Raw genomic sequence first — 14,313 nt, 5'->3', positions numbered from 1 at the left:
TTCTTCCAACTATATATACAGAGATTACAACCTATAAATTTTTTTAAGGAATGAAAATTTTTTACTGATAGAAAATCACTTAAAATGCAAATATTCCCCAGCCAGGGTGTTTATGATAGCAGGGCGCTTAATAAAATGAGGCACCGTCAGTGTAAAAGTGCTCAGTCATATCACACAAGCCATATCGATAATTCTGAGTTAATATTTATACTGTTGTGGTTAAAGTTCTATTACTGGATTTGGCATGACCAAAAAATTGAGCCATTATGTTAAGGAAGGTTGGGGATAGGGAAAAAGAGGGGGAAGTAAGTTTTCCTTACCTGTTTCATTGTGTGTTTTGGGGGAGTGGGAGGGGTTGTGTGTGTGAGCTGAGGAGTTTATCGTATTAAACTGCCAAAGCAGGTCTCAGTCCCAGACAGAATAATTTGGACTTTTAGATGTACCATAAGGAATTTTTAGACAACTTGTGGCAGGCCACTGCTCTTTTGTCTTAGCAGAACAGAATGATGCCAGTTTTTTAACTCTTTCCCCTGCATTTGCTAATTATGGGACATAAAAGTGATCTCTTTTAGATGAGCTATTTCTTTTGTCGGCAAACTTCTCTGTGTAGGCAGTTTTAAATACTGCAGGGTTCAAACCCCAGCCCTAGCTATGTGGGTGAGGGCCAGTAGCTTACCCTCTCTGTGCTTCTGTTTCCCCATGTACAAGGTAGAAGTAATAGTATTACCTATCCTATAGGTCTATCAGGAGGATCAAATGTGAAAAGTGTATGAATAGCACAGTGAACAGTATACCTAGTAAGCAGCCAGCACCTGTTCATGCTGTGATGGGAAGGAGGGAGTGGACATGGTGATTCCTACTCTTTGCTCCAGTTCCTTAGTGGTCTTTATTTGGGAATGCATGTCAGCACAACCTCTCCAAATTTTAAAAAATGTAAACGCCTGCCTACCTATTCTCCCCTCCCCCACCACACCCAAATTGAATCAGAAGCTTGGGGGACATAGCCTGTTACCAGATCTATCGGTAACTTGGGCATGTGCTTCCATCATGGAACCACTGCTGCCAATACCAGGCACATCTGGCTTATAAAAGATGTTTATTGGTGAGCCTTCCGCAAGCAATATTAATCTGCAGCAAGGGTGTTCTGTGTCAGAAAGTGCACGTCCAAATATCGGCTTGAAAATCTATTTGCCGTATCAGATCCATATGAATTTTTCTAGTGAATCTTCAGCTTGTCTAGCTAGTGTTTGAGTTTAGGTTTGATATCTGTAAGGAACCTGAAACTTTTCATAGGTGTGCTCAGCAGATTCTGCCGAAGCTCTCTGAGAAGAGAGGAGTATCCATGTAGAAAATGGACACCATTTACCAACAAACCCAGGAGAGCAGCCTCAGTGTTCCCACAGCTGAGTCCCTTATTATCATCGTTATTGCATAATCTCCATCCTGGTGTAGTTCCCTGTGGTTTTTCTGATTTATGTTTGCTACATTAGCTTCGCTGTAACCAGCCAGTGCCTGGGTTCTTGAGGCATCGTGCTTCGTGATCAGTATGATGCAAATCAAGTCATTTCTCTAAAAATTGCCTCTGTGGAAAAGTTAATTTGTTGGGAGTGACAAGTGAATTACAAATGTCTTGTCTGACAGAACAAACATAAACACAAGAGTGAGTGGTTTCTTGCTCACCCATATGCAACGTGTTTTACTTTCTTATGACAGCGTAGAGGTGCCGCGGCTCACTGTGTTGAAAGTATCCAGGCTCTCCTTTCCGCCGCTGCACCCCGCCAGAGCCAGTGACAGTGGGCTTGAAGTCACGGCCCAAATACGAATCTTGACTTTTCCTCCATTTACAATTTTATAGCCATATTTTGCATACATTTTATTTTTAAAATGAGATAACATACTATATTCCTACTCGTTCAATAAAGAATTACCTTGAGATGATTGCTGTAAAATATACAATGACATTTTTAGGCCACCTGTATATATTTAAGAGTTTGTTATATGCATGTATTATTTAGAGTTCTATTTTTTTCAATGGGAAAAACTAAACTCCATAAAGTTTATAGCTTTCTTACAGCTAGATACACACTGATTTGGTGCCAGCTTTCCAAATGAAACCCAGGTCATTTTTTCAACTATTACTCTTATCTTATTGATGTCTATCATTGCTTTCTTCCCCTTCTTTTTTATTGAATGTATTGGGGTGACATTGGTTAATAAAATTGTGTATGTTTCAGGTGTGTAATTCTATAATGTATCATCTGTATATTGTACTGTGTGTTCAACACCCCAAGTCAAGTCTCCTTCCATCACCATTTACCCTCCCATACCCTCTTTAACCTCCCCCAATGTCCTTTTCTTTTCACTTGAATTAAATATTTTAAATTGCTTTTTATCACTTAGCATAAATTTCTCTCCCTTCCTTCTTTCCTTTTGGAAAAATGTATCTAAATTTAAATATTGACTTATTTTTTTACTTGTGCTTCTAGCAACCCACAATTTCTTTTGAATATCTGTCTCAGCTATTTGCAGGTTCTAGTTGAATCTCTGACTTGATTTAACATATATGGTACTTTTCTTAATAGGGAATTAATTCTCAGGACAAACAAGCACTAAAGATATATCTGTTTTAGGATATGGATAATAATATCCCAAATGAACTGGTGTACTCACTAACCTTTGTGCCCTTGCCCCTGAGCTGTATTTTGAATGGCAGTTTAACAGTCCTTGCTAGCATTTTGCAGCTTCTGTGTAATTAACTGCTCTTTCAGTCTAGCTGCATGAGCGCCTTAGGATGCACCATAAAAGGCCCATTTCACGTCTTGGTTCAAGGGATCACCCTAATGAAATAAATTAATGTTGAATCATTATGAGTTGAGTCAGAACTATTTAAAAAATGAACAGTCAGCACAAAGTTGTAGTTTATAAACAATAGGAACAATATTTTAGTAAATTACACTAAATTTGTATTCCCCTAAATAAAATTAATCCTTTAGTGTTTTATTTTGATTCCCAAGCTATTTTAGAAAGTCAGTATGACTTATCTTACCTTGCATAGAGAAAAGACCAAAGACCCCCCCATCCCAGCAAAGGGAACTGATGTTGCTGGCATTTTAGCCAGACTGGGAATCACCTGATATCAGGGCCAGGGTCAGATGGTACTGGCTGCCCTGAGGTCCTGTTCAGCAGGAAACGTGACCATCTCCAATTAGTTGCATGTGCCACTGAACAGAAATTGTATCATGTAAGCGAGTGTAAGCATAGTGGAACATAGCAGGCTCTATTTGCCATGCATTCACATGAGCTAAATAAGGAGTTTAAAAAATAAACAACAAATAGGCACAAACCACTGCAGAAATATTCTTGAAAAAAGTTCATTGGATCTTACTTTTCTTTTCAGACAGAGATTCCTTAAGATAGACACATGTTATTTTGTACGCTTATCCCCTTTCCTGCTATAATGCGTCGCACCGCTCACAGTGACATTGGCATATGAAACGCTTCATTTGCTGCCTGAAGAGCCATTCAACTAGCTCCTCAAAAGTATATTGGGAATACTATTTAAAACAACATTATCTCTCCCTTCTCTTCCCAATGGTCTGGAAAAAGAGTTGGTCTCAGGTTTTAAACAATGAGAGACTTTCTTGGGTTGTAAAGAGTGTTTGCTATTGATTACTGAGAGTTTTATCAAGCTGGACATAGCCTGTGCTTTCCCTTCAGAGCTTTTCTTTCTATTCACTAATTTGATACGACTTGTTAATGGAAGTGCCCTGAACAGCCGCAGTGGTGGACTTGATTATCCAGACTCTTCACTTCTCCTGAAGCTAAATGAGTCCATTGTGGTAGTTTTTTGGGAAATGAGTCTTCCTGGATATGCATTTATGAGATAAAGTATAATTTTGGCCATGTGTTTGAAGTGATGATATCCTTGGGGTATAAATATAAGGAAACTAAATTTAACGATATAGGTAACTAGCACCTTTGATGATTTCAAAGACATTTTTTCAATAAATAGATTGACAATAGAATGCCTCCTAGAGCTTAAACACTACCCCTTGAGAGAGTTTTAAAAAGTTACTTTTAGTGAAAAAAAGTCCTTTGAAGTCTGCGTAGCTGTCTGAGAAGAACGAGTGGTATTCTAAAACAATTGGAGGTACACCTACTTGAGTAAGCTTAGGTTTTTTAAATGGTTTATTTCACGCATTTGAACATTGTGAACACCTGTATCAGTATATTTTTATTAATAACCTAAACAAACCATTCTCATCCATTTATTCCAGAAATGTTAATGTCTTCTATATTTTACTAATTGGTTTGCACTTAGCTCTTTCAAAACTGAAGACCAGAGTGTCTGACAGACGGTTCCTGGGTTTGCTTTTCAGAACCACCTGTACCAATTGCCCCACCTCAGCTGGCCTCAGTGGGGGCGACCTACCTGTGGATACAACTCAACGCCAACTCCATCAATGGGGACGGACCCATTGTCGCCCGAGAGGTGGAGTACTGCACAGCAAGTGGGAGCTGGAATGACCGGCAGCCAGTGGATTCCACGAGTTATAAGATTGGGCACCTCGACCCAGATACGGAGTATGAGATCAGTGTGCTCCTCACCAGGCCAGGGGAGGGTGGCACTGGATCTCCTGGGCCAGCACTCAGAACGAGAACGAAGTGTGCCGGTGAGTGTGGGCGACTTGGGACTGCTTGTCATTGTCTCTCTGGGCGTTGACCTGCGCACTGGTGTTCATCAGGTGGCTAACACGCTCCCCCAGCTCTGGCAGCATCCTGTACAGGAGCAATTCATTCCCTTCGCCTGTGAACAGTAGCCCAACAGCCTGTGTACTTTGGTACCTCAAGGTTTGGTGTCTCTCAGGCAGCTCCCACCCCTTTTTTTCCCTATTCTTTATTTACTCCTTCCCGTGAGTATCACAGAGTTCAAGTGGGAATTACCCCCAAATTTGGCAGAACGATCTGTTTTAATGATGTCTGTTCACAGGTCAGATCCTTTCATCCTGGTCCCTTTGTTTTAGCTCACAGTCAATGTGCTCATCGCCTGGAGGAGCTTCGGAATAATGGATTTCATCTAAGAGATAGCTCTAAAGCTGTATTTCTATTGATGGATATTTAATGGAGGGCTGCTTACCAATGACATGGAGCCCATTTGTAAAATAAGCAAGGGTGATTTGTGGACTGCATGCAGTCTTTAAGTTCAGATTATATAGTTCTAATTGACTTTGCTGAACTCAGTCTGCAGCTTAAATAAAAATACGGAGAGAAATGGTGAGTCTCATAAAAATCAAAACCTGACCTTAGCCCCCACTAGAGAGTGTAGTGTTGTTTCTATATGACTACTTTCTGGCCAGAATTAGAGAAGAATAGTATATTGGGATACTGAAGTATTCTTTTACCATTTAAATAAAGAATCCTTTATTGAATTGTGGGTTCAGGTGAAGAGGTTCCATAACTTTTTATGGAGTTAATTGATTCTTCAGATAGCATTATTTAAGAAGGTACATGTCAATGTTTCATTTCTTTTTTTAAGTTTTAAAAGTACTGAGTGCAGCCTGACCCTGTTAGGTAGGAGAAATGATTAACCATCAACAGTTGGAGATGTTTCATTTTTTTCTTCATAATTGGGAGTGTACTGCTTTCACAAGTTCAAAACTCATGGGAAAAAATCTGTTTAGTTTGTTTTTTTTAAAAAGTTTTTGTTAGAAAGGGGAACAAGTAGTGTTTTCTTCTGGGGACACGTGGCGGGCCTGTTTTAGCCAGCCTGCATGTGTTGCCCACGCCCACACCTGCACGCACAGGTCACTGCGTGTGTTTTCCACGCCCACACCTGCACGCACAGGTCACTGCCCATGCAGGGTCTCTGGAACACAGACTGCTGTTCAGACTGGTGGTCCCCACAGTCCTCATTGGCGGTTCCAAGGAGGAAGGAGTTTGACAACCCTTTCTCCTCCTCACTTCTGTAAGCCATGTCATTTCCTTGCTCTCTCTAGTTGAATAAATTTCTCTTCCTTCTTGTGAAATAATTTATATTATCATCTGTTGTAATGCAAACAATAGGTAAGGGGAACACCGCACGTATCATTTTACAATCTAAGGATTGCTTTCAAATCTGTGACTTATTTCATAACTGTCGTGTGGAGTCTCCAGGGCAGATATTGTGATCCCCTGACTGGTGGGATGGAAGCCTATATGATCTCTGCCTCTGAGCATGCTCTGTAAGCAACACATTTAGTGTTATTTTACTCCAGTGTTACTTTGAGGAATCCTGTCTGGGGCCTGCCAATATATAGGCGCGCCCATGGGCATGCACACACTCACATTCTCTCTCTTCCCCCCACTCTGTCCCCAAAAGGTTAGAAAAAAATATTGTAAACTGTAGAGAGCATATAGTGTTTCATTCTAGTCACTAACAACCCCACCTACTTTTATGTTTCTAGTTGTTCTTTTTATATATTTTGTCTTTTCTCTTGGTTTGTTGCCTATACATTTCAGCTGTTGATGCAATTACTCTATACATTTTCCCTGAATACAGTGCATATATTTCTTGTTTTCCAGAATCCTCTGTTATTGTTGCACCATGTGTAACTATATTAATCTCAAAGAGACAGTGAGCCTTTATAATAGCTTGATAGTCTTTTTTTTTAAACATTGAAACCAATTCTGAATTGATATTTGCATGCCAGCACTATGTTTTAAAGGATTAAGCCTCACTTAAGCACAGAGCCCAGGGGTAAGGCACTCTCTTCCCCTTACCATTTGCAACCTGCCTTTGACAGTGTGTCATGCACTGGCATTAAACGTTTTTGAAATCGCTGTAGTTGAACAAGTCAGTCTTGGGGAATGTTAGGTAAGTGAATCAAAGCAAGAAATAAGAGGGGGAGTCATGGTATGTGGGTGAGGAAAGTGAAGTCCAAGAAGAGTTTTTACTGTTGGGAGAAATATAATTTCACTCTCTCTTGACCTGAGGCTTTTGAGAAAATGTGAAGCTAAGACAGGTGACTGCTGTTGGTGAGCAGTGGGATGCTGTGGAGAGCAGACTCAGTTACAAGGGAGAAGACAGTTGCTGCAAAGTGGAGACTGAAAAATTGGATAGTAGTCCAGACTATTACTCAGATGGTTTGTGAGCCCTAAGCGTTCATAAAGAGCAAGTCATGGGTTTCATAAACTGGGAGGGACTCTAGGCATTCTTGCAAAATTGATGGAAAATGTCTTTGGCCAGTTTGAACCAGTGGATGAATCTATTAGGGTGATATGTAGGAGGAATAATTCCACATCCATCTGGTATGGTTTAAAAAGCCACAAGTACTAGTATGGAATTAGAGTAATAAAATCTAGCAACAACATATATAAAAAAAAACGATTGAGGGCTTGCTTAAATGTATATGAATCTATGATATTATTCATATTGTATTAATTATTCTGTAATGCTATTTGCCTCACCCACCCCCCCGAAAAAATCTAATATAACCCTAGGTTGCATTAAAAAAAGTAAAATGCTCTGTTGAAGGAGGTGATAGTTTTATTCTGTGAGTGCTAGTTAGCCTCCCTACAACTATTGCATTTATTTCTATTTCTGCATTTTAAGAGAGAAAGTACAAAATAGACTGTGCTCAAGGGATAGCACCCAGAAGAGCAAAGGTTCTGGAAACTTGCTCAACCAGTGAGCAGCGATGGAAAGAAATGAGAAAGGTAATGGAGAAGAGCATTGTCTATGCAAATTTGTCAAGAGCTGAATTGTGAATAGTGAGTTTCCGATAGCTTATTCATTCCAGCAGAGCCTGACAGTATGGAAGGGGATTTCTGTACTCAGCAGAGGATTGAGCTGGTTGAACCTGAGGAATCTCAGCATGAAGATTCTATGATTAATGTGTTGTTCTCTCTAATGTGATGATCCATCGTATGTTTCTTCCCTGATAGTCTGAGTTTCACTTTATGTTATCCTTGTCCAAGTACTTCAAAATTGTGCTTGTCAATTCCTGCTTTGCAGGCCAGTGGAGGTTTACAAACAGCTGAGCAAATGGGGAAAAGTAGTGAGTTTTTAATACTGCTAAATAGATTAAATTTTAAGAAATGACTTTTATTCCGAGATATCCTGCCTGGGATTTGTGTGAAAATATTCTTTTATGAAATGGTGATGTCAGAGTACTAGCACCAGAGTCAGCAGGCGAGAACACAGGCTTCCCAGATTGAGTTCTGGCCGGCTGGAGCTATGTATGTGGCCTGGGAAAACTGCATACCTTTTCTGGACTTCTGTTGTCTTATCTATAAAACAGGGGTGGTGACAATAATATGTGTCCTGTAGTGTGGCCATGACACCTTAATAAGCTAATGGAAATAAGGTGCCTAGAAGAGACCCTTACATATAGCAAGTGGTCAATAAAGGTTAACTCATTTAAATTTTTTAAAAATTCTTTAACATTTTTAATCAAAAGACTTAGGTGTTGGTGACCTGATTTCATTGCCCTAGATGTTTTAGAAATATTACCTGTCTGCAAATCTGAGGACCACTGTTTTATAATATGGGCTCCCAGAATTTCTGGCAATTAAGTATCCCATTCATGAGAGATGTTATTCTCTTGTGGGTCTTTTTAAATTAAATCCGTCTCTTTTGGACAAGCTTTCTTTTCATTTCTGTGCTGAACCAATGAGATCTGTCCTATCATGTTTTTAGTGACACCTATGAAAATGTATTTCACTTTTTACATTAAAATGGCAAAATCACTATTTATTGTTCTTCTCTGTACAGTGGAACTGGTTTTCATGTGTAGCTAGTAGACACAATCTCATTACCTGCTCTGATTTCATTCAAGAATTTTATTGTGGCATACCTCCGGAGTTCTTGCTTCTTATGCATCTGAAAATTATTTTCAAATATATGCACAAGCTTCCCCCATTCAACCTTGATCAAATCACTTAGCTTTTCTCGTTCTACCTCCTCATCTTTAAATAAGGGTAGTGACAACTACCCTGTCAGAGTGTTTTTGAAGATTAGATTAGATATTATCTGTAAAGGTGTTTTACAAATTATAAAAGTGCTCTGCCTATATGGGGTATTTTTTTTTTAGAGTCAGGATCTCGTTTCAGGAATTAAACACATATCCAGTTATTTTCCAACTTTGCAGTTCAGCTATAGTTGAGTAACCTCAGAGAGTTGGAATTACTTCAGTATTCAGTTAAGCAAAATGCAATTTAGTTTGTGTTTTCTATTATATCTTATATTCTTATAATTATGTGCAGCCTGTGTATCACAAGCCATTAACTGGTAGCTACTTGAAAAAGAGAAACGGGAGGTGCAGTTAGATTAATTTTCACAGTGGACTTTTTATGTGTTTTATTTTGGGATATTGCTTTTTATGTATCCTAGTTATTGTTTAACTGTGGCTAAGTGGCTTGCTAATAACTGGCCCCAGGAGTTAAAGAAGGATGATGATAAACTAATGACTTAACGATTAAGACTGGTGAGAGTGAAAAAAAGCTAGACTGAAATGTGTTCTTTAGAATTACTATAACTAAAAATCTTTGGAAAAAACGATTGTACCTTTTTAAAATTTATTCATAAAATATTTATTGAACACCCATATTTGCAGGATACATTTCTAGGCCCTAAGGGTACAACAAGAAGACAAGATCCTGCATTCAGAACTGATAAATTTGGGAGTATTGGAGGGAGGAAATTCACAGGCAATAAACAGAAATGTATACATGGATATATAATATGAATAATGCTATGAAGAAAAATACAGAGATAGAGAGTGGGCAGGCAGGAGACTTTTTCAAGATTATTTTTAAAATTTTAATTGTAGTAAAATAAAATGTACTGTCTTAGCAATTTCTAAGTGTAAAGTTCAATAATGTTAAGTACATTCAACTGATCTCTAGAACTTTTTTTTATGTTGCAGAACTGAAACTCTGCACCCATGCTGACTCCCGTGTTCCCTTCCCCAGGCTCTGTGCCCACCACTTGTTTCCTGACTCTGTAAGGGTAACTGCTCTAGGTGCCACAAATAAGTGGGGTCATACAGAAGGTGTCCTTTTGTGTCAGGCATATTCTAGTTAGCATTATGTCCTCAAGGTTCATTCATATTATAGTATGTGTGATTGCACCTTTTTAATTACTTTTAAAATTGTGTTATATATACTTAGTTTATGGGATTCTTTGTAAACTATATTGAGACTTTGAAGCACCAGCTTTAGCTTTCAATTAAATTAACAATTCTCACAGTTTAGAAGTCCTTTACCTTTATGACTTACGGAAATCTTGCCTACTGAAGCAGGCAGTACTCCTGTGTTGCCAGAGCGCCAAAGTACAGGTACAGACCTAGAAGTCCTGTGTCAGAGTGGATAGCCATCCCACCAACAGTCAGCGTCTAGTTGTCAAGTATAAAGAGTGATGTGAGAAATTAGAGGATTTTGTAAATAATATACCATTCTTTTTAACTAGTAAGGGTGAGTGAATTTAATACCTGTTTGCAGAGGTATGTATTTTTTATATATGCCTAGTTAGAACCTTTTACGTACATAACTGTAATAACAACTTCAAATGTGTGTTACATTAAAATTCAGTTTTGTCCTCAGTTGTTTGATAACATGCAGTTATAGACATTTCATCTGTGGCACTTTCAGTGACACAAGAGATGGGACATATTTTTCATCTACTTCCAACCAGTCCAGCTTCCAATGCTCCTTGGCCTGAGAGAGACTGAGTTTGTGCCAACCTGTTGTGTGTATTTTCATGTATCATCAGTTCTTGTATCCAGTGTGGTAGTTGTACTGTTTAGCTACAACAGGTATATCTGTGTGGCCCTCTTACATCTTTGCCATGCACTTTGATGAACACATACGTATATGAGCAGGGGATCAGCAGATCAGCGGTCCTTCAGGGCAGAGGCCCAGCATCCTCGCCTGTGGAAAGGTTGTACTAACTACAAGGTTAAAGTTCTATGTTGTCTTACCACATACCCTGCTAATGTCTCTTAGTATGGTTTATATAGTAGCGTACTCTTTCCTACCAGGTCTAGTCTAAATCTCATGAGATTTAGTTTAATATTGATTTTTAAATTTTAATTCACCCTGTTTTTGAAATGTGACACTGGAGTGACTCATTTTAAATATGCCTGACTGTGAGTCACATATGGGAAATGAGTAGTGAGTAGGTTTCTTGGCAAGGGGGCCTTACATGGAACCCAAACTGCATGATGCCTGCGTTCCACTGAAGGCTGGCCTGTGTCTGTTTATTATTTTTAGTTCCTCTTGTGGGAGAAAAAGAAACAGTCTGGTTGGAATGGGGCTGATCTGAAATTAATCACCACCAAAACCAGATTTGTTTTCTCCCTAAATCAAAGAGTCAGATGTATCTTTTCTGTACAAATCTGCTGCCAGCAATACAATATGTATTTGGACTTACACGGCCGGCCCACATGCGCTTGGGCAGCTGGGAACTGGTCTGAGATCCAACAATGGCTGTCATTCAGAATGAGTGCAGGTCGAGGGCCTCACTGAATGGAACATACTGTATGTTGCTGTGTATCATGCATGCCCACATTTTTGGCCCCACCTTTCAGAAAAAAAAAACTTTTGTTTTAATTTTGAATTAAGTTTTTTTATATTTGGTATTTTTTTGTATTATAAAGGAATTTTAGCATTTATTTTTTAACATATTATGGTATAAGAAATTTTATATAATGAATAATTACAAAACACAAGAACAAATATAAGGTATTTCAGGTACTACCTATGTATAATGTGCATCCTTATTTTTCCCTCAAAAATTTTACCAAAAATGCATGCATTATACACAGCAAAATACAGGGTAATTTATTTTTGATACAACTTTGTTTACCAGGGAAAAAATTAACGTGACCTAATTCTAAAATAGCTCTGCCAAAGCACAGTATGTTTTCAATGCATTTCCAATACATCAAACCATTCAGAACCTTTTAAAAGTATAAACATTAGAAGGGCATGAAAAGTATCTTCCCTACTATACTGCCCAGGTAAAGACATCCCATTGGGTAGCATTGCGTTTGGGCAGAGGATAAGAACATAGTAGCAATGGGGCACTTTTTTCATTGTAATACACGTTCCTCATGCCCCAGAGGCTTTGTAGTAATACCTGAACCTCAAATCCAGCTGCCTTTAATTATTGGGTCAGCACCTTCCCCTGTCCACACCCATAGGTCACACGGAGAAATCCTGCGTGAGAGGCTTAGAAGTGCCTGAGCCAGGGTCACCCCAGTACATTCAATAAAAGGTAAAACACTTAAAATTAAAAAGACCAGCCAAATGGACACAGTTGCTTTTAGAGTTGCCCATTGACTCTTAGAGTGCCGACATAGTTCTCAAAAAGGTGTCAAGCAGGGTCTTCGTCTTTGAACAATAAGCATACTAACAGTCGTGCTAGGCCTGGTTTCGAAGCCTGGAGGCAGCTTTCTGTATAATTATGAATAAGCCGAGGAGTTTGAGAAAATTAAGAGCAAGGTCTAGAGATTATCAGTGGCCTCTGATGGGACATTTAATGCTGGGGAAAAAAATCACAAAACTGCTCTGGGCCACATTTTATACAGTATGAGGCAAAAGTAGGTTTACAGTTGCTCATATGGAAAATAATACAGTAATTAATAAATAATACAAAGATGCACTCTGTTTCGCATACTCACAACTGTAAACCTATTTTTGCCCCACCCTATGCATCTATCAGTTGGGAGCCTGAGCAAATCCCTTGTTCTAGTGCTGTGATGCTGTCACTCTCTGTCAGAGGGGGTTTTCCATCACAGTGAAACGTCACCGTTACCAGTATTAGTCCCTCATTGAGTACCAACTACAGTGTGTTTAGAGTGGCCCGAAGGCCACTGGCACGCTTAGGGATGCCCCTGTCTCCCATAGCAGGGTTTCCTAGAAAAAGGACAACACCCACTAAATCTTTGCAGTTTTTAAAGAGTCCCCGGATCATCTAAATTTTCCCCCAAATCTCATATACTTAGCAAAAAAAAGTATTATTAATGAAATTATTAATTTTTATTAGACCAAATGCCCTCATTGCTTATCAAATGTGTGAAGCAGTAAAGTTATATTTTATGGTCTCTATGTAGGCATTTACAATACACTGGGGTCCCCTGTATAATCAATATGTACTGCATACTTGTGATCAAACTTGTAGTACGATCGACCATTCTAAACTATCATAGAGGGTTGTAATTTTATCATGGCCTTTGTGAATACTTTGGACATATTTCAAAAAGACAAATGGCTAACTTCCTTCACTTTCAAGTCTGATTCTCTTGGGTTGAATGCTGGTTCTGACATTAATATCTAGAAAATACCTCAACAAATTACTTAAGTGTCCTGAATCTAACTTTTCTAATAATTCTAATCAGTTTCCTACAATACTAGCACCTTCTTTATAGCACTGCTGGGAGAAGTAAATGTGCTAAGCCATGAAAAATGGTTAGCAGACTACTTTGTTCATCTCATGGACACTGAATTCCAAATAGGCTTGCTAGAAAATTCGGATTCCTTTATAAAATTAATAAACTTGTTACAGCTGAGGATACTACTATGGCATAATCTCCCAAGAGAACTGTTAAGCTGAGTAGATTGGGTTTTGTTCAACACACACACATCAAGTTGCAGTTTGTCCTAAATCATAAAATTTAAAAAAAAGAGATATATCTGATAGAGCTAATGTCAAGAAAACTGTTACAAGTTTAGAACCTGGGAGAAGTAGGTGGCAAAGAAAACAGAATGTGAATGTGTTCTTTACCTGTGTGACCTTGTTATTCTGTGACAGAGGACATATTACAAATATTAGCAACTTGGTGAATATTTTTGACAGTTTAATGCTTTGAAGAGTGAAGAGTGCTGCCCCAGACCCTAACACCTCTAAGTCTGTTCAGAACATACAAAGCTTGACAACCACAGTTCGATTTGAGCAGCAAGGCAGCCTATAGGATAAGACCAAGATGTCTTGGGGCACATCTTTCCCTTTGCTCATTTACCTACAGACCTCAAGAAGGGAGAGGACTCTTGCTGCACGAGATGGATAATGAGGTGGTGATGCAATAGACCTAAGGGATTGAAATACACAGGTAAAATCTGCCACTATGAGGGCTGCTTCTGAGGCGGGCTCATATTCTGTGCCCCTGACCCAAGAGCAGAAGAACTGGTTTCTGAATGGCCTTTGTCTTCAGAACATATTAGGAAAAATTCACTCGCTCTTAACCAACAAGGTATGCTATTGTTTGTACCTGGAATCTCAATGCAGTATGTCCAAAACCAATTGTATGAATTGGGAAGTACATGAATTTTTAG

General features: G+C 38.9%; 1 protein-coding gene across 2 annotated transcripts in view; it reads left to right on the top strand.

Moving 5' to 3' along the window:
* The window catches only part of PTPRM (protein tyrosine phosphatase receptor type M), a 788,021-nt gene that overhangs the window by 364,370 nt on the left and 409,338 nt on the right, over positions 1-14,313 (top strand). For both annotated transcript variants that reach the window (XM_045187759.2, XM_024580360.4), the window contains exon 7: positions 4,380-4,673. In XM_045187759.2, coding sequence (XP_045043694.1) covers positions 4,380-4,673 — 294 coding nt within the window. The remainder of the gene's footprint in view (positions 1-4,379; positions 4,674-14,313) is intronic.

The sequence above is a fragment of the Desmodus rotundus genome, chromosome 10 (genome assembly GCF_022682495.2).
Source record: "Desmodus rotundus isolate HL8 chromosome 10, HLdesRot8A.1, whole genome shotgun sequence".
NCBI lineage: Eukaryota > Metazoa > Chordata > Mammalia > Chiroptera > Phyllostomidae > Desmodus > Desmodus rotundus.
This window is presented reverse-complemented; position numbering and strand designations above follow the sequence as displayed.